General features: G+C 35.3%; 7 protein-coding genes and 1 long non-coding RNA gene across 13 annotated transcripts in view; 6 read left to right on the top strand and 2 right to left on the bottom strand.

Moving 5' to 3' along the window:
- LOC9319388 (histone-lysine N-methyltransferase ATXR2) overlaps positions 1 to 4,236 on the top strand; it is a 6,326-nt gene extending 2,090 nt beyond the window's left edge. For 2 of the 4 annotated variants that reach the window (XM_021031474.1, XM_021031477.1), the window contains 6 exons: positions 3,190 to 3,244; positions 3,320 to 3,389; positions 3,481 to 3,550; positions 3,648 to 3,724; positions 3,850 to 3,906; positions 3,990 to 4,236. In XM_021031474.1, coding sequence (XP_020887133.1) covers positions 3,190 to 3,244; positions 3,320 to 3,389; positions 3,481 to 3,550; positions 3,648 to 3,724; positions 3,850 to 3,906; positions 3,990 to 4,106 — 446 coding nt within the window. In that variant the 3' untranslated portion in view covers positions 4,107 to 4,236. Of the gene's footprint in view, positions 1 to 1,211; positions 1,348 to 1,444; positions 1,521 to 1,613; positions 2,020 to 2,105; positions 2,219 to 2,297; positions 2,330 to 2,526; positions 2,661 to 2,824; positions 2,913 to 3,047; positions 3,097 to 3,189; positions 3,245 to 3,319; positions 3,390 to 3,480; positions 3,551 to 3,647; positions 3,725 to 3,849; positions 3,907 to 3,989 lie in introns of those variants that run through there. The other 2 variants (XM_002885422.2, XM_021031476.1) reach the window with 2 other exon arrangements.
- On the top strand, positions 330 to 655 carry LOC110230005. Its single transcript, XM_021031481.1, is given in 3 exon segments — positions 330 to 350; positions 353 to 421; positions 497 to 655. Coding segments are annotated over 3 exon segments (249 nt in total).
- Positions 4,237 to 4,292: 56 nt separating the features above from the next.
- Positions 4,293 to 8,344, bottom strand: LOC9321534 (zinc finger CCCH domain-containing protein 40). 3 transcript variants are annotated; one of them, XM_021031478.1, is made up of 12 exons: positions 8,195 to 8,344; positions 7,777 to 8,029; positions 6,480 to 6,590; positions 6,322 to 6,355; positions 6,074 to 6,215; positions 5,887 to 5,943; positions 5,701 to 5,798; positions 5,501 to 5,572; positions 5,187 to 5,413; positions 4,906 to 5,102; positions 4,608 to 4,745; positions 4,293 to 4,502 (listed from the first exon to the last, which is right to left on the bottom strand). In XM_021031478.1, exons 2-12 carry the CDS (start codon positions 7,907 to 7,909, stop codon positions 4,434 to 4,436), a joined length of 1,278 nt encoding a protein of 425 aa, XP_020887137.1. In that variant the 5' UTR covers positions 7,910 to 8,029; positions 8,195 to 8,344; the 3' UTR covers positions 4,293 to 4,433. The 3 variants fall into 3 exon arrangements, with proteins under 3 accessions (XP_020887137.1, XP_020887139.1, XP_020887138.1); XM_021031480.1 differs by lacking the exon at positions 8,195 to 8,344 and adding an exon at positions 6,743 to 7,395 and having other exon boundaries at positions 7,777 to 7,869; XM_021031479.1 differs by lacking the exon at positions 8,195 to 8,344 and having other exon boundaries at positions 6,480 to 7,395; positions 7,777 to 7,869.
- Positions 8,345 to 11,430: 3,086 nt separating this feature from the next.
- Positions 11,431 to 13,030, top strand: LOC9321533 (UDP-glycosyltransferase 71B8). The gene has a single exon (XM_002885421.2). The coding sequence runs from the start codon at positions 11,510 to 11,512 to the stop codon at positions 12,950 to 12,952; it is 1,443 nt and encodes a 480-aa protein (XP_002885467.1). The 5' UTR covers positions 11,431 to 11,509; the 3' UTR covers positions 12,953 to 13,030.
- A 3,173-nt stretch (positions 13,031 to 16,203) lies between these two features.
- On the top strand, positions 16,204 to 17,945 carry LOC9321532 (UDP-glycosyltransferase 71B7). Its single transcript, XM_002885420.2, has one exon. It carries the CDS (start codon positions 16,294 to 16,296, stop codon positions 17,776 to 17,778), a length of 1,485 nt encoding a protein of 494 aa, XP_002885466.1. The 5' UTR covers positions 16,204 to 16,293; the 3' UTR covers positions 17,779 to 17,945.
- Positions 17,946 to 18,139: 194 nt separating this feature from the next.
- LOC9319387 (UDP-glycosyltransferase 71B6) lies at positions 18,140 to 20,119 on the top strand. The gene is given in 3 exon segments (XM_021031325.1): positions 18,140 to 18,975; positions 19,291 to 19,838; positions 19,841 to 20,119. Coding segments are annotated over 3 exon segments (1,455 nt in total). The 5' UTR covers positions 18,140 to 18,217; the 3' UTR covers positions 19,990 to 20,119.
- A 107-nt stretch (positions 20,120 to 20,226) lies between these two features.
- On the bottom strand, positions 20,227 to 21,922 carry LOC9319386 (peroxidase 30). The gene is made up of 4 exons (XM_002883273.2): positions 21,603 to 21,922; positions 21,184 to 21,372; positions 20,940 to 21,102; positions 20,227 to 20,820 (listed from the first exon to the last, which is right to left on the bottom strand). Exons 1-4 carry the CDS (start codon positions 21,822 to 21,824, stop codon positions 20,405 to 20,407), a joined length of 990 nt encoding a protein of 329 aa, XP_002883319.1. The 5' UTR covers positions 21,825 to 21,922; the 3' UTR covers positions 20,227 to 20,404.
- A 3,995-nt stretch (positions 21,923 to 25,917) lies between these two features.
- LOC110230411 lies at positions 25,918 to 26,798 on the top strand. Its single transcript, XR_002333517.1, has 2 exons — positions 25,918 to 26,196; positions 26,440 to 26,798. It is a non-coding gene; the product is annotated as an uncharacterized LOC110230411 (long non-coding RNA).
- The last annotated feature ends 1,056 nt before the right edge of the window (positions 26,799 to 27,854 follow it).

Here is a 27,854-nt window from a genome sequence, read left to right as displayed (position 1 = left end):
TGAAATTCAAATGTTTCAATAATTTGATTTATTTTATTTTTATAAAGGGGATGTTTCAGTAATTGTTTAATTTGCAACAAATATATACATTTCAAGAACTCTATTTCATATGTTTTATTAGAACTATTGGGAGAAAGAGAAGCGTAGATCGGAAGATCGACGGTGGATGAGAGATCTCGGGATTACGAGATCGAGTTGAATATATTTCCTTATTATTATTAGGAAGGTTAACATTTGTGTATATCTTCTTATTGTTAAATAGGTAGATTTACTATTATCATAAATGTAAAGAACTTGCTATGCAAGTAATATCTTACAGAAGACAAGAAATGGTTCTTACAGAAGCTGAGATATTAAAGCCGAATTGGATCGTCTCATGGAAGCACCGGAAGTAGATGAGAGCAAGTGAAGGTAAATGTTCGTTTTGATATATTCTTGCAACTTTTAGTAATGTTTTCTATGTAGAAAACATTAATCAAATCTTTGTAAAATCTAGAATTTGGAGAAGAGAATGATTGAGGTCATTAAAACAAACCAAGGAGTTATAGATCCCAAGTATATGAAGACAATTGAATACCTAAAGATGGATAAACGACTCCAACCTATGATCAAAGGTACAAGAACTTCTATTGTGGAGAAGAAGGCTTCCTCCTAGCTCATCTATCATAGTTGATTTTCTCAGATGATAAGGAAAAGAAGAATTAGTAGTATAATTAATAAATATGACCATCATATCAAATCATAATCATGGAATAATCTCTTACTTTAAAGCTTTTATCGAATAACTTAGGGTTTATTGTAGTACTTGTTCGTACGTAAAAGGATTCTCATAATTAATTACTTGTCTATATAACAAACGATCTAATTCTCAAGCTTTTCTCTTGATTGTTTCGATTAAAATTTTGATAGGTTTATGGCTTGTTTAATTCGCCCTATGAAATTTATTTAAATTTATACATAAATCCAGTCGAAATATTTAAAATCAAAAACTAAATTTACTTTCCCTTTCTCAACTAATTCTGATATTTTTATAATAAATTTCAATTCAAATGAAAACTTGGATAATGGATCAAATACAAATAGTTCGAATACCTAAAATCACTTGGCCAAGTTTCACTAATTTCGTTTAGAATCATCTACGGGTATGGATCCGGGTCGGATAATCCATCTCACCAAAGAGTCAGTCTCTCTGGTCTTTTGTACCCGAACAGTCAAAATAGCACCAAATTAAAAATACAGACGCGCCGCCGCACGAGAAAATCTCCGGCCACTTTAATGGATTCCGTTTGCAAAACAGACGAGAAAATCGCCGCTCTTCTTTCTCCGCTTCCAACTCTCCAACAGCAGGCAAAATCCCTCTCCCTCTCTCTCTCTAAATAAGCATGCTTTGAAGCTAATCTCCATGGAAACTTATAGTAACTGAGCTCGATTCCGGTTTGTTCAGGAATATTTCAACAAGCTTATAACTAGTAGAAGATGCAATGGCATCGAAGTGAAACTAAATGAAACCATTGGAAAAGGTTAAGTTATTGCTTTATCTTTGTATAGATTTTGAGATTTCTCAATGGCTGCAATGTTGGTTTATAAAATTTTGATTTCTTCCAATTTGTTAGGTGTTTATGTAAATTCAGAGTTTCAAGAAGATGAACTCATTTTGAAAGATCAGATTCTTGTTGGTATCCAACATTCTTCCAACAAGGTGGATTGTTTGGTTTGTAGTTTTTGTTTCCGGTTCGTTGGATCGATCGAGAAACAAATCGGCCGGAAACTCTATTTTAAGAATCTCGGTGTTTCTGGTTGTTGTGACGGCGATTCATCTGAAAGCGGAGAAGATGAATGTGTGAAGTACAATGGAAATGAGGAACAATGTGGTGGAAGCAGTTCAAGCCATAATACTCTTCCGGAAGGAGTTGTTAGTTCTTTGATGAATGGCGAAATGGCATTGCCGTACACTGATATGTTTCCTTTGCCTTCGCCTCTTTCGTGTCCTGGAGGATGTCAGGAGGCTTTCTACTGTAGGTAATTGAGATTTGATGTCTTCGACTTTTGTTTTTTTGTTATTGGTTTTCATGTTTAAACTAATGTGCTGTTTCAATATGATATAGTGAATCATGCGCAGAGGCAGATTGGGAGAGTTCTCATTCTTTACTTTGCACTGGTGAGAAGTCTGAATCAAATTCTAGAGAGGCGCTTGGAGAGTTTATAAAACATGCTAATGGTAAAATTAGTCTCTTTGGGCTTTGAATGTTCTGTCTTGCAATAACGATGTTTATATCTTTTCAATTCTTAATTTTCAGATACAAATGATATTTTTCTCCTGGCTGCCAAGGTATACCTTGTATCACTTTTTATGTCTAATTGTTGAATATTTTAGATAAAATGCCATGGAACTTTCAACATATATTAGTTTACGGTGACTTATGGAGCTTACACAGTTTCGACTTATTCTTTTCTTTAGTATATAACCTTTCGCATACTAAATAATGAAGAGAAACTAACTAGTTATGGAAAATGTATTATGGCTAGGCGATTGCCTTTACCATTCTAAGGTACAGGAAACTGAAAGCAGAACATGTAGACAAAAAAGCAAAACAAAGTGAGCCAAAGCAGTCCCTACTCTTGGAGGCATGGAAACCAGTATCGATTGGATACAAAAGAAGGTATATACTGATGCTGCCATTAGAAATCACTTGCTTTTTCTTTCTCTATGTTTGAATGTGATCCAAATTACATACTGTAACTCATGATCATACATAATAGGCTTTTTGGTGATATATCTACGCCACATATAAATTATCTAAAACTCATTCTTTTTTTTCGGTAGGTGGTGGGACTGCATCGCATTGCCAGATGATGTTGATCTTTCTGATGAAGGAGCCTTCAGGATGCAGATAAAGAATCTTGCATGTACGGTATGTGTTTCAGTTGTATACATCATTTGTAGGTTGAGTTTGCTTGCCGCATTTTGTGTATAGATCACAATCGCAGTTGCATCAATTTCAAATCTTGACTGTTTTGCCAACTGAATTATATTGTTTTGTCTCCAGTCTTTGGAGCTCCTGAAGACAGCCATATTTGACAAAGAATGTGAAGCTCGTATCCCCCCTCTTCATTTTGATATATGATCTGTACCATCGTTTCCTTGTTTTATTTTTTACTCACAGAGGGTCATTCCTTGACACTGGAAAGTGTTCTCCCTCGAAATCTATGGGAATATCATCGGCATGTTTGAGCTGAATAACCTGTAAGAGTCGTCAATTCCTGTTTATATCCTTACAGTTACAATGAATTTACCCACTATATGTTTGATCTTTGGCAGAGACTTGGTGGTAGCATCACCAGTAGAGGACTATTTCTTGTATATTGACGATCTTCCTGATGCAGAAAAGGTCTGAACAGAATAACGCTTTCGACCCATTCTTATTGTTCTTTGACCAAAATCTATTGAATCTCACCAGTTTCTTATTCTCATTATCCTAGGAAGAAGCCGAGGAAATCACGAGACCGTTTCTAGATGCTCTTGGTGATGAATACTCGGACTGTTGCCAAGGTTAGAAATGAAAGGAACATTGTCACCATAAAACAGAGGAGTTGTGTAACTTGTAACCAAGATTTGACATAATTACATGATATGTATTTGTGTTTAGGAACGGCCTTCTTCCCTCTGCAGAGCTGTATGAACCATTCTTGTTGCCCTAATGCAAAAGCCTTCAAAAGAGAAGAGGTATCTTTCTTACATCTCGTCCTCTTTATGGTCTACACATCTCAAGGATTAAAGATTTTTCATCAACACTTTGGGACTGAACTCGATTCATCCATTTGGAACTCTTTTACTTGTGGCTTTTGCAGGACAAAGACGGACAAGCAGTTATTATTGCGTTAAGACGCATCAGCAAAAACGAAGAGGTAAGCATCTTCTCTCTAATTGTAGTGGCAATTGAATATTTTGGAAAAGAGAGCTTGTTTTTGAGTTCCATATGTAAAACCAGGTGACGATTTCATATATCGACGAGGAGCTTCCGTACAAAGAGAGACAAGCATTACTTGCAGACTATGGTTTCAGCTGCAAGTGCTCCAAGTGTCTGGAAGATTCTTCAGCAGTTTGAAGCCTAATTTTTTGTTTTCAAACAGAAATTTTCAATTTTGCCTATTATAGTGATTACTGGAACTCGCTACTGAAAAAAAAACGTATGGAGATATTCGTTTAGAATCAAGTTAGTTTTGGTTTTAGTCGGAGATGACTTTAAACTAGTTTCTCTACGCAACATTGAAACGATTAAAGAACATATTCGTTTGAAGATCAAGCTTTAGTTCTTTTTCAATATATATCTAAAGATGATGAACAAAAGCATGTACCGATTCTAATCATTGTTAATATTGCACCTAACAAACAGGCTATTTTTTTAGTGTTCAAAGTTTTGCGGTTATTATGATCAGACGGAATCATCGTCATTGGCTTTCTTCTGTTCCATCACATCAACGCTTACATCATCCTCGTCTCCCTGAACACAAAGCACACGAGTTTCGTGAGGATCATCATCTCCGAGTAATTACTTTCTGGCGAATTTATTGCCAACATAAGTTTTCGAGAATCCACTCATGCTTACCTGAACATGGGCATCTCTGAAAGGTGGGGGTGGAGGAAGAGATATGAGAGGAGAGCCTTTGGCTGCTTCGGGATTCTCTTCCTCAGATTCTGCATCATCATCAAATTCTCGAGCTGCCATGCTCGTAGACGATATTACCTGCAGCAACGTAACCATGTAACAAAGTCTATTATCCCCACTTCTAACAAAAACACATCTTCAACGTGAAATATCATCAAAGACTTAACTCGACCCCCAATGTCAATCTCCTTACAGTTCAAGTGAACACCATTTCTGCAGAAGAAGAAAGATGTCGTACCTTATCAGTAGATGAGGTGCCAATAGAGATCCTTCTTCTTTTCCAGTTGTCTTCCTTTGACGAGGACTTGTTAATTGTGTCTTCATCGTTCCAGGCTCCACTTTCTTCTTCAGAATATGATTTTGAAGAAACCATATTCCAACAAGGTCTCTTCTTCTCCTTCTCCACCTTCTCTTCTTCACCTCTTCCTATCAAGCCTGAAACAGATGGAGAAGGTTCATAACGTGTGTATGAACTGATTTTTAATTGAAACACAAATATAATAGTATATATAAGTTTACCATCTTCAACAGGTTCTTTCGTAGTATATTGATCCACATAATGCTTTTTCCTGGACAGTGAAGAAGTATTCTGCAACTCATTCTGTGGATCACAAGCAGCTCTCAAATTCCGACCATTATTTTCTTCATCACTCACAATATCCACGCCTGCATCCCTATTATTTCCTTCACTTCCAGCAAGATATGTACTAAGTTGGTTTCCCAATTTCTGAAGACGGGCTTCTGACCTATAGAGTTAACAAAGCATTGTGTTATTGAATGAATTTTTGCATTCTTAAATAAGAAGCAATTAGAAATAGAGATAAATGCCTTGCCTCTTTAGATCATCTTGTGCCCGCAAGAAACGGTTGTATTCTTTCACAAATTTCTTTGTGTTTGAAGTAATCCTGACATACAAGAGGATTAAACAACACTTATCACCAGAAGATCAAGTCCAGAATTTGCCACAACGATACTTCAGTATATCGCATCATAATTAATTTCAAGCAAACATCGAAAAGGAATTAGTCATTACCTCCTACATTCCTCTTTCTCTCTATCCAACTGAGTCTCAAGCTCATGGATCCTAGAGCTTAGAATGTCTACTTCGTGTGCCTTCCTTTCAACGGAAGCCTTTAGACAAATAAATGTGCCAAACATATCTGTCAATTAACTCGTATTTACAATGCAATCAAATTAATTGTGGAATGGAGAAACTTACCTCCAATCGTTGTTTGTCATCAGTAAGCATCTTAACATCCATCTCTACGTCTTTTAACTGCATATAGACAAATTGGACTTGGGTCCTTTAGCAACATCTTTACAAACGTTATCAACTAAACATTAGATTAAAATAAAACGACAATCACGTCCTCAACGAACACCCAACCAAGAAAATGAAAGTTTACCTGCTCCTCCAGAACATTATTGTAACCCTGAAACTTATTTCTTCCATCTTCTGCCCTGTCTTCAATTCTATTCCCAGCTTTCAAACCACCAGCATAATTACGTCGTTCATCAAATCTACGGTTCTCCCTGTACTCGTTATCTCTGTGATAATAAGAAATATAAAGCCGCATTGTTAAAGCATGGCCATCAAGTTACCACTGAAATTTCACATAGCATGAGTATAAGCAAAACCGAGGGGAGAAGATACCTTCGGTTCTCAAATGGCCTAGGATTGTCATGTCCTGAAAATTTGAATTCCGTCGGGAATAATCAGAAGAAAGAAATACAGAACGAGAAGTTGACAGAGAAATTTGATTCTGCCTAATTGACAACCAAACTCCAAAAACCCAAAGCTGCAGATCTTACCACTAAACCTTTGTACCCGTCTTCCACTTCTGTCTAAAGATGGTCTCCGCTCTGGAGAAAACTGTCTACCAAGTCTATCTCTTAAGTCACTATCCATATTGTGACGTCTGCCTGCAGTAGACGAAACAGACTTTGCAGTAAAGCATACTTGTGGTACAGATGTGAACTCCATTTCAAACAATCAGAATCATGCCAGTCAACAACACTTGGATAAGATCACAGAAAACTACAAGTAACATAAAGAAAAACGTAATGGTGCTTACTTGCCAGTTCAAAGAGACCACAAAATAATGTCCTCTTCTTACCAGCAGAAGGAGAAAAACCACATTTGGGCACTAAATTAGCAGAAGTCACTGTATTTCATCGATAAATAATAGGTTGAGATTCTTGAGAATGCTTCAGATTATATTGGACGAGAGAAAATAAGACCAATCTTGAAGATCCATTTAATTACACAATCAAAATCCACCAAAATTTGATGTTCAATTCCTTCTAACGAATCAAACCCCCATATACTGCATATTTCTTGATCCAAGAAACCGCTTGAAAGACCACTGAAGATATAACAATCATGGAAATACCACGTGCTCCATACACATAACTGGCAGCATGAAAATGCCAAAAGTCATAACAACAGGCATTGATAAATCCTAATAACAAGCATTGCTTGCCACCAAATCTTGGAGTCTGAGAACCATGGTTGTGGAAGAATAAGAAAACCAGCAGACTCCATTATAGATTATCTTCAAAAAGAATGTGGTTTCAAGAGCAATAAGAAAATCAATATAATTTTCACCACAAAAAAAACCCAGCAGATTCCACTCCAATAAGAAAACCAATATAAATTTCAGCCCGAAAGACCAGTAGATTCCACTCCCAGATAAAAACAATACTAAGCCTGAGAGTTGCTATCTTTCTGCATATTCCAGAATGATTCCGCAAGACAAAACTAGTCAGTAAAAGTTTATATGGAGAAAACCAAATCCAAAGCAAAGTATAATACTGATACCATTACCATGTGTTTATCAAACATAGCACAGTACGCTGAAACGTTTTAGACAATCTCATAAAATATAGAATAATAATCACAAAGCTCCGGGAGAAAAATACTTGACAAAATCATCAAAGTATAATATAAAACTCTAGGAAAGTCTACGCAAAGAGACCTAATCAACTAAAGACTTTTCTAATTTACACTAACCAAAAGAAATACTCATCGATCCTTCCACCAATAACAAACTTAAACCTGAATTTGAAATCAATAAGCCTATTCAAATGCATAAAACGAAATCATTACCAGTGAATGAAGATTCTCCAGGACGACGAAGCTCAGCATTTCCATGAGCAAAAGAACAATTCGGCCTCGAACAATCACCAGTCTTCTTAAACAGAATACAAAGCTTCGTCTTATACATACTCGACCCAGACATGATTAACCAACCAATTTACAACGAAACCTCTTTTCTTCAGATCAAAACTTCAAAAAGTCAAGCAAACCTCAAAAGTCAAGCAAACCTCCATAAACATAGATTAACACAAGCGTATCGTTCCTACATGAGAAACAGAAGCAACGCTTTAAAATGGAAATCTCTAGACTCTCACTGGAATTGGATTTTCTACGAATTTATAGAATCCATATAGGAGCAAGAAGATCAGTTATACATATCAATCATCAATTTCGAGCTATGTAAGACTCTGAGAAAATCGAAAACTACCATTGCGATTATATGCGGTGGTTCGTCTTCTCTATATGTTTTATCGTTGAAGCAGCACCTTCTTTTTCAATGGAAGCAAAACGGCAAGGAGGAGAAAACAAGTCGGACGAAAATGAACACACACACACAGGAAAAAAAACTAATAAAGCACAATTAGGGATCAATCCTTCGTATTTATATATTTTTAAGCAGAGAAATATATAAGTATAAAACAGAGCTGGAGTTTTAATATTTTGCCCTTTTGTATTAAAAGCTTTTAACGATATGTGAAGATTAGTTTTGTACATCAAACCTGATTTATTTAATTAGAGCTCTTAATAAGTAGTTTACTGAGTATTGATTTGTGCAACCTCTCCATATACGGATACAACATTTTACTAAAGAATCTGTAACATTTTATAAATCTATATATATGGAAACAGAAATGTTCTTATGGGAAAAAAGAAAGAAAAAAATCAAAGAGATGGAACATAATCTGACCACTAACAAAATATTTTTACTTAAATGGAGTATGAATATCTCCAAACAATTAATATAGGTAAATCTTATTTATTAATTTTGTCTTTTCTAAAAAATCATCAATCTTGTGTTTTTTATTTTAATCTTAGGAACAATAAATTACCATTTGTAAAAAACATTTTGGGAGATTAGAAGTATAGCAATAATTTTAATCTTAGGAACAATAAATTCCCTTAGTAATAGTATTGCCTTGTCATATATTTGTCTCCCATCATGTTGTTGATCGCAATTGTAACTTTTATATGGTTTATATAATATCCTTTAGACACAAAGCAATAGTTTAAAGATTGAAATTTGTGATTAGACTGATTTCACTTGAAATTACAATTTAGAACGTGAGAAATTCACAGGGAATATACCAAAAAACAAATGAGCAAAGGTTTTCGAACCAAGCGATACAAATAAGTCAATGAGGCCGATAAGCATAGGAAGAGCTCCACCTATCGCAATGTAGGATTGATCATGATTATCCAAAGTCTATCAATAAAACACCCATACTCGGAACCTCACATAAGATCATATATTTCAAAACAATTCCCTGCTGGTTTGAGCAAAACAAACCAATAAATAAAACACATTAAACCTTGATGATCACGTATTAACGAAAACATCTCACAGATGAAATAACTCTTTATCCAGAAACCAATGTTCCATTTTGACAACGATTTGGGTAGCTGCAGCTTTCCACATTACTGAAACGTAACCAAGCATTGTGAAACGTAACCAAGCATTGTCAAATGAAAATTGTCTCAAGAAACAACTCCACAATCTTCCAACAATTCTCAATCTCAAGATGGGACAAGTAAATCAAAAACTATCAAAAACTATATACGAAAAGCTGACGGTCAATGAAAAAATATGAGTGAATGTGAATATTTTTGGGATCAATATATGAAGTGATTACAGTTTCTGATTTGCAATCCATGAATTAAAACTGAACCAGTGTGAAATATATCGAATGATCATTATTAAATCCTACTTATCGACATCCAAACATCGTTAAAATCAACAAGGTCAAAACATCCAGCCACAAATCGGATGTAAAAAGAGCAAACTTGGTAGATAAAAACCACAAGTAGATGAACAAAATGTGCGAGGCATTTCCAGGATCAAGTAACATAGAAAAAAGCCAAATGATCAGGATATACCACAAATAATCTTGCGTCAATGCCATTATACCTAAAGGAACCATTTTTAATCCTTCAGAATTGGTAAAAGACGCCATTCATTATTATCAACCAAACTAATAAACACAAAAGATTTAGGGGAAATCTCAATTATGCTCAGTGGAAGGAGAAGTCGTTTAATTAAGAGAGCTCACGGCAAAACATTGTTTTGTCCACTGCCCTTCACGCACCTTCGTGCTATTTTATCATCATCGCAACCAATTTTCCCAAAATCAAAAACGAAAGAACAAATAAAAGAGCCTCAGTGTGTGTAACAATTCAGATCATTGATTTAAAAAACCTCACTGAAATCCGCTAAGATAATTGTTTTTATCATCATAGGCAAAATAAGATACCAAAACCAAAAACTATTGTGGTGGGCAAAACAAGGATTTACTCAGACAGCCAAGGGTTGTATCTTCAAATTCTGGGTGAAGAGCCCATATCTGAAACTCTAGTCCACGAAATATTCGTATCATCACCATAAACCCTCTTCTAAGCCACCACTAAAAACGAAAACTTTATTCTTGAAAACTCTAGATTATTCGTTGGAAAACCTAAGCAGAAGTAAAGAGAAAGAAGCAGTTGTTGTTCTGAGTTAGAAGAAAGAAGACGAAGCCTATATATACTCAGACGGACGCTTACGGATTAGCTTTGGGAATTAGGGTTTTTCTTAGTGCGTAGCGGCTACACCGTCTCTTTTGTTTGGTTTAGGGTTTTTGTTTAGAAGATAGCCCAATAAGTACTAAATGGGCCGTTTATAAATCCCTAGTAAAGGCCCACAGAGTGTTTTTTTTTTATTTAGGCCATTTGTTAGTTTTTAAATAGTTTTTAGATTATATAGACTTTGGATTTTGGATTTTAGATTTTTGTTTTTGGTTTTTGGATTTTGCAAAAATAAAAGAAACAAAAAAAAATTAGAAAAATGAAAAAAATGTTACGTTAAGAATTTGTTTAGAAAAGATGAAAAACTCAAATAAGATGGATTTTGGATTCTCAATGAAAATTATCAAAATCTTGCAAAAACTAGATTCTCTATCTTTTAGGAAAACAATTTTCACAAAATTTTGAATGGGTAAAATTTGAATTTTTTTAAAACAAAAATAAAAAATCATTACAAAAACTAATAAACATTCTTTATTTGATTTTTCCTACCAAAAAAAAAACTAATAAAGCCTTAATTTTTTTGGCGTTGTGTGGTGAAGGGGCTAGCTGCAACAGTCTTGAACGTTAATACGTAAAATACGTTATTTATTTATTACTAGGATTGCTACACATTTTGCATGTTTCATACGTGTGTACCCTTAAGATCATGAGAAAATAATCCTGTTATCAAACTACTCATTATTTTATTTTTATAATCAACAAATTGGAGGAAAACTAGGCAGATATTTGTGAACGATATAAGATTTAGGTAAAAAAAAAATCTTTTTAGATGCCTTGAAAAGTTCAAACAGATTATTTTATTTTTCTCGTATTTCTTTCCTTTTTTTTTTTTTTTTTTTTTCGTATTTCAATTCTTATAAACAGAGCTAACGAAAAAAGCAATTATATGATAACTTCTCATTGGTGTTATCGCCTACCATTGAAACAAAGCACCAACAAAGGAAATAGAGAAGAAGAATAAAACATGAACAAATTTGAGCTTGTCTTCGTACCGTTTCCTGTGATTGGTCATCTCAGATCAACGGTAGAGATGGCGAAGCTACTAGTGGAGCGAGAAAATCGCCTCTCTATCTCCGTTATCATCCTTCCTCTCCTTTCCGGTGACGACATCAGCTCTTCCGCTTATATCGCAGCCCTCTCCGCCGAATCCAACGACCGCCTCCGCTATGTAGTTATCCCCGGAGAAGATCAACCAACCGTCGAGTTACATGTCGAGAATCATATCCCGAAGGTGAAACGTGCTGTCGCCAAACTCGTCGACGACTACTCAAAGGTACCGGACTCGCCGAGGCTAGCTGGTTTAGTCGTCGACATGTTTTGTACCTCGGTGATAGACGTGGCTAATGAGTTTAGTGTTCCGTGTTACTTGTTTTACACGTCAAATGTTGGGGTTCTCGCTCTCGGATTACATATCCAGATGTTGTACGATAAGAAGGAATACAATGCTACTGAAACTGATTTTGAAGACTCGGAAGTCGTGTTGGATGTTCCGAGTTTGACTTGTCCTTATCCGGTGAAGTGTCTTCCTTACGGTTTGGCAACGAAAGAGTGGCTTCCTATGTTTGTACATCAAGCAAGAAGATTCAGGGAGATGAAAGGTATTTTGGTAAATACTTTTGCTGATCTTGAACCTTATGCGTTGGAGTCTCTTCACTCTAGTGGTGATACTCCTCGGGCTTATCCAGTGGGACCATTGTTGCATCTCGAGAACCATGTTGACGGTTCTAAAGACGAGAAGGGTTTGGAGATTTTACGTTGGTTAGATGACCAACCACCTAAATCGGTAGTGTTTCTTTGCTTTGGAAGCGTAGGAGGCTTTCGTGAGGAACAAGCAAGAGAAATCGCTATCGCCCTTGAGCGAAGTGGTCATCGTTTCTTGTGGTCTCTCCGCCGCGCATCTCAAGATTTAGATAAGGAACTTCCTGGAGAATTCACGAATCTTGAAGAAATTCTTCCGGAAGGATTCTTTGATCGGACGAAAGATAAAGGAAAGGTGATTGGATGGGCTCCACAGATGGCGGTGCTGGCAAAGCCGGCGGTCGGAGGTTTCGTTACTCACGGCGGGTGGAATTCGATCCTTGAGAGTCTTTGGTTCGGTGTTCCTATAGCGCCATGGCCGTTATACGCAGAGCAAAAATTCAACGCTTTCATGATGGCGGAGGAGCTTGGTTTGGCGGTGAAGATAAGGAAGTGTTGGCGAGGCGATCAGTTGGTGGGAGCGGCGTCGGTCACGGTGATGGCGGAGGAGATAGAGAGAGGAATCAGATGTTTGATGGAGCAAGATAGTGACGTGAGGAAAAGAGTGAAGAAGATGAGTGAGAAATGCCACGTGGCGTTAAAAGATGGTGGATCGTCTCAATCTGCTTTGAAAATATTTATTCAAGACGTTACAAAGAATATTGCTTGAGAAGTAAACCGGAGCAAGTAACGCTCTTGGATGTTCTTGTTGGGTCTGGTCAAAGAAAGAAGAATAAGTCTTCCCGTAGTTGTCGGAGTTAGTGGTTTGTTCTGTTTTTGATCATTGCCAAATCATGTGAACGAGTCAGTGACATCACTAGATTGTAGGAGTTAGTTGCTTAGGAGTTAGGAGTTAGTGTTATTTGCTTCCATCGTTGTTAAGTCTCCCGTATATAAAGGAGCAAGTTGTAATCGTTTCTATTATCAAGTACTAAACAGAAAAGCTTTGATCAATTGTCTCTGTGTGTATAACTGATTTTAAGAGTTCTGTTGTGTCCCTCAGATATATATAATGACTAGAAATGGCCATTTGCATGTCTCTTTGAGTGATCATGGGCAAATAATATTTATTGAGTTTGTGACTACGAGTTTTTCTAATATCAAACTGTTCACTAATAGCAAATAATGTTGAGACTTCAGAGTAATGGTATTTTGTTTGTCCATAAACTGCGGTATTGGAAAAAAAAAACTTATCATTCTTGAAAAATGTAGCTGCGATCTCTTCAAGTTAGTTTATTGACTTGTTTCAACTATTGTGATGCTATTTTTAATTATTTTTTAGCAGAGATACAATTTTTAATTTTGTATGATGTGTAATTCGATAAAACTATACTGTCTTATTATATCTCGACCAACTAAAAGTATTCTTTAATCAATAATAATGTTCGTAATTAAATATCTAATTTCTTACCACGTTTTGTATGCAATCTATCTACTAACATTCAAAACTAAACGCGATCTACCTTATTGGACTCCATAAGTAATTTTGTTTATTTACTCCAATAACTAGCAAATTTCATGTTTAAAAAAAAATAGATTAGGATCCTGATTAATCGATAAATGTTTATTTTATAAAAGTTTAGTAAAATCAGATATACTAGAATTTAATTCGCGGTATACCGCGATGCTATATTTTTTAAAAAATATAATGTTATTTTTTTAAAGATGAACTGAAGATATATCATATTAATTTGTATTTTTAAATGTAATTATCTATCAATGTATTATTTAGTGTATGATTACTATTGTTTAGGTTTCAATTTTTTAAGTATAGATACGAAAACATACATTTTTTTTAAGTAGCGATGTATGGTGGATTTTTAAAATTTTGAATATTTTACTCCGCACTATACCGTGGGTCGGTTTTTTTATAACTAAAAATTTTAAGTTGTATTTGTTTGTTAATATTGTTTCTTTTGTTTTGTGTTTAAGATTGTATAATTGTATTTTGATTGTTAATTTTAGGATTTCATTCGTGATATACCGTTATTTATTAATATCGACCCAAACCCGTTATTCCATATAAACCCGTCTATATTATCCCATTAACTAAATTATTAGTGTTATAAAATCCAAGAAAATAAATTATTATTGTTATAAAATCCAATAATTTTAGGATCTCACCTGTGATATACCGTTCTTTAAATGATTTTAAATTTATACTACTAATATATATTTTAAATTTATCATATAAAATATATGATTTCAAGTTTTTGTGTTTTTATTTTATTTAAATAAAGCAACGGCTTAAATGATGATAAATATAGTTCTTTTCTTGTATGTGTATATGATTTTTCTATGTGAATATTTTGATTATTATAAATTAGTATTTTGATTGCTATGCAAAATGTTAATATAAATATTTTGCTATAAATTTTTTTTGAAGATATATGAAAAGATTGTGTAGAGATTTTTAGAAACAAATTAGGCAAGATATTGTTTGGTTAATATCTTTTATTTAAATTTTGTAAATATAAATAATAAATGTTAATGACATGAACTCGTAAATAAGGTAGAACTCCAGAATTTATTTCATAAATGTATCCAAATATATATATATATATATATATAGAGAGATATAAACATATAATTTAGTATATGTAAATATGATTTTAGTTTAGGTTTCCTATTTTTTCAAGAAAAAAAATTAAATCTTTTCTGACATATAGTATCTGATTAGAGTCGTGCTTATATTTGGTATTAGCAAAAGCATTTGCCTAAAACCACCAATTTTGTTTTTTTGATTTTAGGCCATATTTGTTTTGTACTATTAGGCCACATTATTTTGCCTTAAGATTTTTTTTTCACTTAAGATTTTGTTTTTTTACTTATTTTTGTCTTAAACCACCATATACTTCAACACGGCACTGTATCTGATAGACTTGACACGTGTCGCGATCACGAGAGTTAACAATTTTAAAAACTTTACTTTATATGATAAAATAGATAGATCTTTCATATTAATTTAGATATAAATGATTTGATATATGTTGTGAACTGTGTCTTTCATTAATAGTATAAGGGATATATATACAAGGATAATAGCAGGATACAGAGAATAAGGTAAAACCCTAATGGGCCATGGGCCGGTTATGGAGTCCATCCATATGGTTTATAACAATATAAAATTAATTAAAATTTTAATAATTATTTAATACTATAATAAAAGATAGCTTAATCATTCACAGTTAATCTTATAAACTAATACTATTTGTTAACACGTCAAGGAGATAGATGCCGAAAGGGGACTGATTTTTCTAATGGGCCTCAATCATTCAGCCCAACAAACGGAGGTAATTAAACGAATGAAGCCGAAACAGTTTACGTGCTTAGAGCATGAATATCGGTATATCTTAGACCAAATCTTAGCCAAATCTTAACATTAAAAACTATTATAATTAATCAAACCAACTAAGATTGTATCTTAACTAAGATATTTTTCTTATGTTAAGAAGCACACATGTGTCGCGATATGAGTGGGAGAAGAAAAAACAAAACAAGAAAAAAAGTCAGTTGCTTCGTTTTTTTCCGAAGAATTGGATTGGGAGTGGAAGAATTGCTCTACCTCTTGAAAAGGACAATATACACGTGCCTCTGGAAAACCAGAAATTAAGTTTAAAACATTTGTGTTTTTATGTTATTTATTGTATCTCATGTATGTTTTAATTTTTTTAATTTGCAACAATTATTAAATTTTTTATAATTATAAATTTTATTTTTTTATTAATATTTTTTTTTAAGAACCACATGTTAAGAATCTACCATTAATCACACAAAAATCTTAACCCAAAAATACTATATCTTAACTATCACTTTTACAAATATATTACTTAAATATTTCTAAGATTTATTTCTAAGATACTACCAATAATTATGCTCTTATTATCACTAGCGAGCGTTCCTACCAAAAAAAAAAATCACTAGCGAGCGTTATCGCTTCGTAGATTCAGACAAAAGCACCAAAAAGAGAAAAAGAGCTTGTCTTCATCCCCGAAAAAGAGAAGGATAAACATGAAATTTGAGCTTGTCTTCATCCCCTATCCTGGAATCGGTCATCTCCGATCAACGGTGGAGATGGCAAAGCTACTAGTGGACCGTGAAACCAGTCTCTCTATCTCCGTAATCATCCTTCCTTTCATGTCCGAAGGTGAAGTCGGTGCTTCCGATTACATCGCAGCCCTCTCCGCCTCATCAAGCGACCGTCTCCGCTATGAAGTGATCTCCGCAGAAGATCAACCAACCGCAGAGATGACGACTATGGAAATCCATATCAAGAACCAGGTGCCAAAGGTGAGACACGCCGTTGAAAAACTCGTCGAAGGCTACTCTACTAAACCGAACTCGCCCAGGATCTTCGGGTTTGTCCTCGACATGTTTTGCACATCGATGGTAGATCTGGCGAAAGAGTTTAGTGTTCCTAGTTACTTGTTTTACACGTCGAGCGCCGGGATTCTCTCACTTGCCTATCATGTTCAGATGTTGTACGATGAGAACAAGTACGATGTTAGTGAAAGTGATTATGCCGACTCAGAAGCTGTGTTGGACATTCCGAGTTTAACTCGTCCTTATCCGGTGAAGTGTCTTCCTCACGCTCTCGCATCTAAAATGTGGCTCCCAATGTTTGTAAATCAAGCGAGAAAGTTTAGAGAGATGAAAGGTATTTTGGTAAATACTGTTGCTGAGCTTGAACCTCATGTGTTGAAGTTTCTTTCGAGTAGTGATACTCCTCCTGTTTATCCTGTTGGACCATTGTTGCATCTCGAGAACCAAGTTGATGATTCCAAGGATGAGAAACGATCGGAGATTTTACGGTGGTTAGATGAGCAACCACCTAGTTCGGTTGTGTTTCTTTGCTTTGGGAGCATGGGAGGCTTCAATAAGGAACAAGTAAGAGAAATCGCAATAGCCCTAGAGCGAAGTGGCCACCGGTTTCTCTGGTCTCTCCGTCGCGCATCTCCGAATATATTTAAAGAACCTCCAAGAGAGTTTACAAATCTAGAGGAAGTTCTCCCGGAAGGATTCTTTGAAAGAACAAAGGAGAAAGGAAAAGTGATTGGATGGGCTCCACAGGTGGCGGTGCTTGCGAATCCGGCTATAGGAGGTTTCGTCACTCACTGTGGATGGAATTCGACGCTAGAGAGTCTCTGGTTCGGTGTTCCAACAGCTGCATGGCCGTTATACGCAGAACAGAAGTTCAACGCTTTCTTGATGGTGGAGGAGCTTGGATTAGCGGTGGAGATAAGGAAGTATTGGCGAGGTGATCATTTAGCGGGAGTGCCGACAGTTACGGTGACGGCGGATGAGATAGAGAAAGCAATCATGTGTCTAATGGAGCAAGATAGTGACGTGAGAAAAAGAGTGAAGGAGATGAGTGAGAAATGCCACGTGGCTTTAATGGACGGTGGATCGTCGCGGATTGGGTTGCAAAAGTTTATTGAAGACGTTACGAAGAATATCGTTTCACTAGATAAGGAATTTGTGCCGGTACGCTCTTAAATGATAGGCCCGAATAGAAGGCCGAATAAGACAATGTGATATCTTTGTACTTGTACTTTAAAACAGAACCTCATTTACTACTTTGAGCCTTGAGGTAACAAGAGAATAAATATAAAATGGTTGTAAGAAAGCTGTCAGAATATTCAAACCTTGAATGATTGTCTCAATGATTAGGGTAACGTGAAGATTTGAACTAACGGTCCATAAATTTCTAATGTTGAATGGAAAAAATATCTACCTCCAACTCCAACCATGAAAAGACTTATCGACAATAGAACAAATTAGAAAAAGAAATGTATGAATAAGCGAACAAGTTAAACATGACTTCAAAAACGTAACATCAATTCACATTTTGATATATAGAGTAACAAACTTATATTCTTATCGCCTTTAAGTTATCTTTCTCTAGAACTCAAAATAGCACACCTAAATATAAGAAATGAAAATTGAGCTAATATTGATTCCTTCTCCCGCGATCAGTCATCTCATGTCTACGGTGGAGATGGCGGAGCGACTAGTTGATCTAAACGACCACCTCTCTATCACCGTAATCATCATATCTTTCAATTCTCAAAGCACCTCGATGATCGCCTCTCTCACCACCGCATCCAATAAACGAATCCGCTACGAAATAATCTCTGGAGGAGATCAACAACCCACAGAGCTCAAAGCAACAGATTCCCACATCCAAAGTCTAAAGCCACTGGTGAGAGGTGCTGTTGCGAAATTCGTAGATCCGACTCGACCAGACTTGCCTCGTCTTGCGGGATTCGTCGTCGACATGTACTGCACGTCGATGATCGATGTCGCTGACGAATTTGGAGTCCCTAGTTACTTGTTTTACACCTCCAATGCTGGATTTCTCGGACTTTTGCTTCACATTCAATTCATGTATGACTCAGAGTCACAGGATACCTACGACATGAGTGGATTAGAAGACTCGGACGCAGAGTTGGTGGTTCCGAGTTTGATTAATCCTTATCCGTTGAAATGTGTCTTCCTTAATCCTTACATTTTCAAATCAAAAGAGTGGCTCACTTTTTTTGTAACTCAAGCGAGAAGATTTAGAGAGACTAAGGGCATTTTGGTAAATACGGTTCCTGACTTGGAGCCTCAAGCGTTGAAGTTTCTCTCCAATGGTAACACTCCACGAGCTTACCCTGCAGGACCACTGTTGCATCTCAAAAACGATGCTTTGTTAGAATTTGTGTCCATGATTAAATCTTGTAATATCATATATGTTATAGTTTGTATGTGAAGTCAACGGATGTCATGTGCTACGTGTTACTTACTACGAAAGGGTGTGAGTAAGACACGTAACTTGTCGGAAAAGTTACAACTCTTACCAACGGTTACTTAGAGTAGTTAGTTATGTACACATCTATATAAGTGTGTATGTTGTCTTATGTAAAAACTGTCGAGAATAATAAAGAAGTTTTTCCACTTTTCAATTCTTTGTTTTCTCTACCATGCTCTGTATTTGAAGCAATGGCTTCTACAATTATACAAGAGCAAAAACACCAACATGCTTGTGGACGACAAGCAATCGGAGATTTTACAGTGGTTGGACGAGCAACCGCCTAGATCGGTAGTGTTCCTCTGCTTCGGGAGCATGGGAGGCTTAAGTGAGGAACAAGCAAGAGAAATCGCCGTAGCTCTGGATCGAAGCGGCCACCGGTTTCTCTGGTCTCTCCGCCGTGCATCTCCGAATATAATGAAAGAGCCTCCCGGAGAATTCACTAACCTAGACGAGATTCTCCCGGAAGGGTTTCTTGATCGGACGGAGGAGAGGGGAAAGGTGATCGGATGGGCACCACAAGTGGCCGTGTTGGCGAAGCCGAAGATCGGAGGTTTTGTTTCCCACGGCGGATGGAATTCAACGTTGGAGAGTTTATGGTTTGGTGTTCCGATGGCGATTTGGCCGCTTTACGCCGAACAGAAGTTTAACGCTTTTGAGATGGTGGAGGAGCTTGGATTGGCGGTGGAGATCAAGAATCACTGGCGAGGAGATCTTTTGTTGGGGAGGTCGGAGATGGAGATTGTGACGGCGGAGGAGATAGAGACGTGGCTTTAATGGAACAAGATAGTGACGTGAGGAAGAGAGTGAATGAGATTGGCGAGAAATGCCACGTGGCTTTAATGGATGGTGGATCGTCTGAAATTGCTTTGAAAGAATTTATTCAAGACGTAACGGAGAATTGCAATTTCTAACGTTTTGGGATTATGTTGTATAATAGGCCCGAATACATGCTTATAATGGGCCATTGTCAAGTTGTTTTATTTCTGTGAACAATGTATTATTCAAGGTTTGTGTTCAATAAGAACATGAACTTCTATTATACATTAGTGACTTTGTGTGAAAATAATGAAAAGTTCTATGCCTGATTCAAGGAGACACCAAAGTTTCTTACAGTTTCAAACTCATTTACCTTGGATTAGAAGGCAGGATACAGAATAATAAATTATTGTAAATTTAGAATGATTCACATATTAATTGAACCACATCATTCTTGGGTGCATAAACACAAATCAAACAACAACAAAATTAAATTAACAACATATTTTTCCTTCCGAAAGTCACACAAAACAACAATGACCATAACACACCACTTTCCGACCAAGATACCTAACTTCCGGCGACAGAACACCGTGTCCTGATCACACCGGCTGAGCCCGTCTTCACTTTGACTCTCCCCATCTTCTCCATTGACTTAGCAAAAGCTTCGTAAAACTTTTGTTCAGGACCGTTGACCAAATTGTTGATCACCTTCAACGTCGCTGAGTTCGTTGTTAATGCAGAATCAGACTGAAACAAGCCTCTTCTCTTCAGGACAAGCCTATAATAACTGAGATCGAAGGTTCTGCTACTACCGGGATCCATCTCGAGGATAGTGGTGTTGTCGTTAAGGCTCTTACATTTGTTAGCCTTTAGATTTGCTGCGTACTCGCTATCGAGAGATGGATCTTGTTTGACTGTAGTCGAGAAGTTGTAGAGACGAGTATTCATGGAAGAACAATGCGAGACACCAATCGTGTGAGCCCCTAAACAACGGGTACGAGTAACGGATAGTAAAATTTAAGTTGGATATAAGTTGTATCGATATAATGTCTCAAAAAGGACAACCGTGACTAAACTGCTATCAACCGGTTAATGAACTTACCGGAGAGCAGAACAAGATCTTTGAGATTAAGGCCTTGGTTTTTGAAAAGTCGCTGTAAAGTCGTGAAATTACTCGTTGGCGGTGGAATGTTGTTCGTAGCCTCCGTCACATTTGAGATCCTACCGTCTCTTCTACCCGTTGGAACATTCCATGAAGGACCTCCCTGTCAAATTTTAGATAATAATTTCAATTAATTTGCTTAATCTACGAATTGAGTTGCGAGTTTATAATATGTAACACTTACGGTGGCAACAACTGCGTCTCTAGCGGTCAAAGCGATGATATCAGCGCAAGAAACAGTCTTAGGACACACTTTTTCAAGAAGAGCCTTAATCCTTTCAACGAAACCGAATCCTCTAAGTGTTAGATTCGGTGGTGCATCTCTCTCTGCGTTCCCAGATGTTGAATTTATCAACACCGATCCATCACATCCCTTTTTTAAAAAACCATTGTCGATATTGAAAAAAATGCAATAAATCTCAAATATTCTGCTCTAGCTCAAATTTACCATTTTCATTAAATAGTTCAAATGAAGTGAAACATTGAACTAAATGATATTAATGTATGAATATTAATTTTTATATATGCACATATAAGACGAACATATCTAAACACTTGCAAGTAAGTATATATAAATATGTGGATTAGAGATTAGATAAATACCCTAACGAAGCAATCATGGAAGTGCATCCTGATGAGAGGAGCTGCAAGGGAAGGACCATTAGGGATATGATTTTGAATATGGTCAGAAATGATTTTCTCTGCGTTTGGACAGCTCTTCGCATAGAAATTCATTTGAAGTTGAGCCTCTGATGATCCCAACATTCCAATTAGGACCGTCACTGCAACCGCAACCGCAATATTCAATTGCTTCATCGTCGTCATTGAGTTACCTTGATTTTGGTTCTCAATACTCTTCTTTGGTTTTGTGTCACTGAAGAGAGACAGGATGTAGAGCAATAATGGAGGGGGTCTTTTATAAGAGGATTGTTCATTATGGTGAAAGTAAGCATATATATTTTTCTTTAATAAAACAATAAAAGAAGTGAAACAGAAATGGAAAAAAAAAAGGCCGAACAAAATTTTGTGCTTTTAACTAAATATTTTTTGGGTCAATTTTGTGTTTTTTAGTTAATTTGTTGATGGTAAAGATTTATTTCTGAAGAAAAATAAAAAGTCGAAATATCAAAAGTGATACGCGAACAAAAAAAAAAATTGTTTATAGTTTATAGCTTATACCCTTATTAGCTCCATGATTAGCTTTTTTTAAAAAAATTTAATTTTAGGTCATCTAAATGAAGTAAAGAACTAAAGGTATGTAGAGTTTATTTCTATAGGGAAGAAAGCAAAAGGATAAATTTTATAGAAGTAGTAGGTCTTAAATAATTATTATCACATGTGAGCAGTATGTTAATAATGTCTTTTATCATTAAATAAATATATATTTTATTAAATTATTATTTTAGAAAAAGACGTTAATTGCTTTTAACATGCACCCATCAAGGTATCATCTACATAATTGTGCGTTTTCTCTTCGGTCTATTTATAATTGTGTTTATTAAAAACGGTAGATAGAAAGAAGAAAAGAAAGAGAAAACGGTAAGATAGTTAAGACCACACAAGTGAAAAACAATTTTTAAAAAACTGTTAATAGATTTGATATACACACATGTATATGGAAAGCACCTAGAAATTTAAGATGTCAAATGAAGTTAAAATTAACTTTATTTACTAAACAAACAAAAAAAAAAGTCAAAATTAACTACATACATGAGAAATCGCTAAAATTTAGACATTTCTAGAATAAAATTCATTAAAAATATACATAGTTAGACTAAAAATCTAATTTACAGCCTACAATTTCAATTATAATTAGTCACGTTGAATACTTTTTCTTATATACCCAGTTATTTGGGGCTTTTAGTCATACTATCCAGATACTGAGAGACAAGAGCAAGTAAATTTATTCACCGTGAACACTTTGAATAGTAAAAAGACCTTACTTTTCCACATGTTTTATTCTGGATGTTGGGTTGAAAATTGATAGCACATCAACTATTAAATCAAGAAGTAAAATGTTAAACAACACGCAAAAGTAGTAATAGTAGATGATAGACCCCAATAATGGCGAGTGACGGAAGTGAAAGGAAAAGAAGTCTAAACATATTGTCCCACAACTTGCATAAAGCAAAATTGAAGGTAAAATGTTCAATCAAATTGAATCGAATTAGCTGATCCGGACTGTATAAAAATCTAGTTCGATTAAATTCGGTTTCTTAATAGTAATTACCATGCATTAACGAACTTCATTAGCATAATTTAAATTGTAGACCAATGTAATCATCAAACTGAAGGAAATAAGCCAAGTTAGTACTGTTAATTAGCAATGTAGCTTTACAAAGCCTTAAACTACACAAAATTAAAACCACATATTTATATTAGAGACCCACTTTTTTATTTTTGTCGTCTTATACACCCACTTATTAAACTAACCTTTTTAAAAATAGTATTACTCTAACGGCCATATTTTTTATATTTTACTTTTGACTCTCTAAGATCATATTTAACGGGAGAACACATAAGATGGTCTAAGGGTTAAAAAAATTGTAAATAATGTAAATAGTGTGTTAGAACACTAGGGAGAGATCTTCCGCAAGATCAGGTTTTAGAGTGATCTTGCTCCACGTGGCAAACCCTGAGTGGAAGAGTTTCATTTTTCAGTTTTGGTAACTAGAGTTTGCGTCTCTTTCTCTCTCCATGTGGGACCACTTTTAATATTATTTTAATAATTTAATTTATTAAGATATATTCTTAAGGCATATGCCCTAATATGTGTTGTCTGTGAAAATATCTATGGTCGCTAGCTACTTGATCAGTAATGTCATTCCAAGACTTTTAGACTTTATATTATAGAACTAGGAAATTTAATTTTTTATATCGGATAATGGTAACTTGATTAAATCATCCGATATCAACCAGTATATTTCTTGCTCGGAAGCTCAATGCTGCTAGGCAGCTGTAAGAAGAAAACGCGTCAAGAAGATATATGATCGGATCAGAACATTTCCAGCATCGTTTAATATTTTAATCTTCAAAGACACTTTTTCACTTTGATTTAATGAACAATAGATTTGGCAAAAGACAAAAAAAAAGAAAAAATAAAAAAAAGACCAATGAAAAGGAAAGATACCGACGCATAATTACCTAAACCCACTAACAAATTCTTTTCCACTTACACAAATACGTTTACGAATTTTTTTAAAATCGAATATATACGGTATAATAAAATAGTACGTAATAGCCAAAAATGTAAAGAAATTTTCACGTTTATGATGAAAAAAAAAATTTTCTCTCAGCTTTTGGCAAACTGAGATTTGATTCTCATGGATTGACAGTTAAGGTTTTTTATGACGAAAATATCCCTAATGAGTTAAACCAAACGGTACTGTTGATTTCGGTTTAGTTACTTTTTATTTGTTTTACGGTTTGGTGTTGAATTAAAAAAAAAACAATTACGAAGAAACCAAGAAGAAATCGAAGATTACGTTACACAGAAGCGTCACTCAAGCATCGATTCTCACTTCAGAAGCGGAACCAGAACCGGAAGTGTCCGGAATCGTTCGGAATCGCGTTCTTAAAAAGCAGAATTTGGAAGCGTAGAGGAAGCGAACGCTTCTGATTTGGAAGCGTATTTAAATGTTTTGGAAGCGTCCAAAGATATGGCCAAAACACTTGACTAAATCTTTTTAGTAGGTAGTTTAATTCTGAGTAAACTCTGTGATAATATGAGAACTGGAGTTTGAATTAGAAAATAAACAGTGTTTATCAGAACGAAAGGCTATGCGGCGAAGGGCTGCAAGAAGAAACGAAGAAGAAACAGTGCACGTGTCTCAGGCTGATTGTTAAACAATTTTATATTGACAATTACATGTTGAGATTTCTTGGCTCATTTGGCATTAAGTGCCCCATGTTATGTCTTGAGCGCCCAGTTCGATGCCTCTCTATGAACTTTCTTTTTGCTTTAATTCTTTTTTTGTGTACACTTTCTTTTATTTGTCCACGTCCTCTTTTGGTGCCTTCCAATTCCTACATGTTTTTTTCTTGTATAAAACAATGTTCTTTCAGTTATATAACTGAAAAGTAACTAATTTTAATTTTACCCTAAAGTATTAATACCTATATTTTAATCTTAAAATGTTAATAAAATTAGTAAATTAGTTTAAAATATTATCTACCTAGTTTATTTATTGTTTTAGAGTTTAAATTTGGGTAATATTATTACCTAGTTTATTTAATGCCTTTTCTAATTACCTAGTTTATTTAATGCCTTTATTTAATGCCTTTTCTAATTAATAATTTGGGTAATATTATTACCTAGTTTATTTAATGCCTTTTCTAATTAATAAATTAAAAATATGTATTTTAAATATATCTAACATATGTATCTGAGTATATTTAGATGTATTTTCATTAAAATTAGCGTCTTTTCAGATTTTAAATTGATATATATTAAGGGTAGAAATTAGATTCATTTAATATTTTATTATTAAATAAGTTTGAAATTATTAATTATAATGTGTCCCATATAAATTTTGTTTCTAAATCCGCCACTGGCACTAACCGTATTATTTGGTATAACAAACCAATATTGATGGTATTTTAACGGGAGAAACAAATATTTTTTTAATAGATAAAAACATTTCTTTTTCTCTATATATATATATATATATTCATTTCATTCTCTATCTTTTCATGTTGCTAAAAGACATTTGAGAATGTTGATTGTCTTAATAGGATTTTAGAAACAAGTGTCGTGTATACTTTTTTTGGTGTTTGTATATACATATCAGATATCTTACTATGTATTTTTATTTGAATAGTTTTAGATATTAATACTTAAATTTAGATATTTAGAAAATTAATTTGAGATTATTTACATATATACATATATATATATATATATGTGTATATTAACGGTTCTAAAACGTACACGACATCACCGTTTGAATTGTTCGCAACTTGATTTGAGGTATCGCATTGAACTCTAAAAACCGGCGAAGAGAAACTTATAGTTTATCCGGCGAAGAGGAACTCAGAAATTCCGGCGAGATAGCAACCATCGAGATGTTTGGGAATAAACCCAACGCCGATGTCCCGACGAAGCATTATACGCGGCAAGGCCCCCAGAAGGAGAATCGGGAAGTCAGAGTTTTCCCGAGGAATAAACTATCTCCGACAAACCCGCCGGAGAAATTGGGTAAGTTCTGATATTATTTCGTTTGTAGTTTCTTTGGGTGTATCGGATTCTTAAAGCTTGTGTAATTAAAGGGTAATAACTTGCTGGAATTTGCAAAATCAATAGTTTGAAAATTTGAGAAGTTCAATTAGAACTGTTATTTCCGCCAAAATTCATATTTGAGGATATTATGTTGATAATTCCTGTGTACGTACGCGAATTCAGATTGTTTACATGTTTTCCTTATTTAATTGTTTATGACAGTACTTGCAGGCAGTACAAGTGTGGCTCCGACTGCAGATTGTTATAGTACAAGTCCACACTCCGGCTTGCCGTTGGCAACTGCACGTACGGTCAATGCTGCAGAGGGTGTTTCTTCTATTGGTACGTGAGGGAGATGTGTATCTTCTATTAGATTTGACATTGCTATCACGGATGAAGGATAATATTTTCCGCCTCATGTGTATGCTTTGGCTCTACTCTTTAGTTTATTTCTTCGTAATCTACTATACTCTGTTTGTCTTTATGCATTGTATTCCTTTTTTTCGGGCAGTTATATTATGAATGAATGAACTTTTTGTTGTTTGCAGACAACATGTATGAAATACGTATGGTTTTGTGTACGTACACTGGTTTTGTACATAGCGGATTAAACTAGTAAGACGTACGACCACTTAGTATATTTCAACAAGTATGAAAGACTTTGTCTCTGGTGTACGTACACTAAATACGTACATAGCGTAAGACTAATATTACGTACATAGCCGATTAAACTAGTAAAACATACGACCACTTAGTATATTCCAACAAGTATGAAAGACTTTGTCTCTGGTGTACGTACACTAAATACGTACATAGCTGATTAAACTAGTAAAACGTACACAGACAATATATTTTAATAATGGCGTATAACTGTACGTACAAGTAGCATATATTCGTAAGTCTCAGCTGCGGTAACTAGCCGATGATCATTCAGTGACCCACTTGCTGAAGCTCTAATACCACACTCGAGAACATCATCCCCAGTGACTTTGTCTATACCATTAATATTGGTATCTGTGTACGTAACAAAATCACTTTCGCAGCATGTATCTTGTACACAGTCTCTAGTGTACGTACATTGTACAAACCATGTTGACACGTACGTGTTGGAGTCACAGTTGGTGTACTGTCACCCAAATGAGAAAAGTTATCTCCGCCAGGTACACGATAACTTGTGTACGTACACTCTGCCAATAGACAACTGAATTCCCCTGGATGTTGAACCGTTTGTTGAGTGAGAATGACGTCCTCCTCAACATTCCCTATTCCATATTCTTCAACAATTACATCGTTCCACTTGTTGTAATCGTAATCTTCGCTACTGCCTTCACTTCCGTCTATAGTAGGATCGAGAGTACTTCCCCCCATAGATCCATCATCACCCTGATAATCATCATACCCAGCACCATCTTCGTTGTCCTCCTCTTCTTCATCCTCATCTGTTTTATCGTCTTCAACGTCGTCTTGCTCATCTACGGCCTCATTATTTCCATCTACATTTGAAGCCGCTACAATGGGATTTGGTGTCGTTGCACTCCCACACACACGGTAACTCTCACCATCGTCACCAGCGGTCCTAGGGACAATATTCCCGAGTGCCTTGACGGTTGTAATGAAAGAGACAAACAAGGTGACAC

This window comes from Arabidopsis lyrata, assembly GCF_000004255.2.
Source record: "Arabidopsis lyrata subsp. lyrata unplaced genomic scaffold ARALYscaffold_3, whole genome shotgun sequence".
Classification (NCBI taxonomy): Eukaryota; Viridiplantae; Streptophyta; class Magnoliopsida; order Brassicales; family Brassicaceae; genus Arabidopsis; species Arabidopsis lyrata.
Note: the sequence above shows the minus strand (reverse complement) of the source record. Positions and strands in the feature narration are given on the sequence as shown.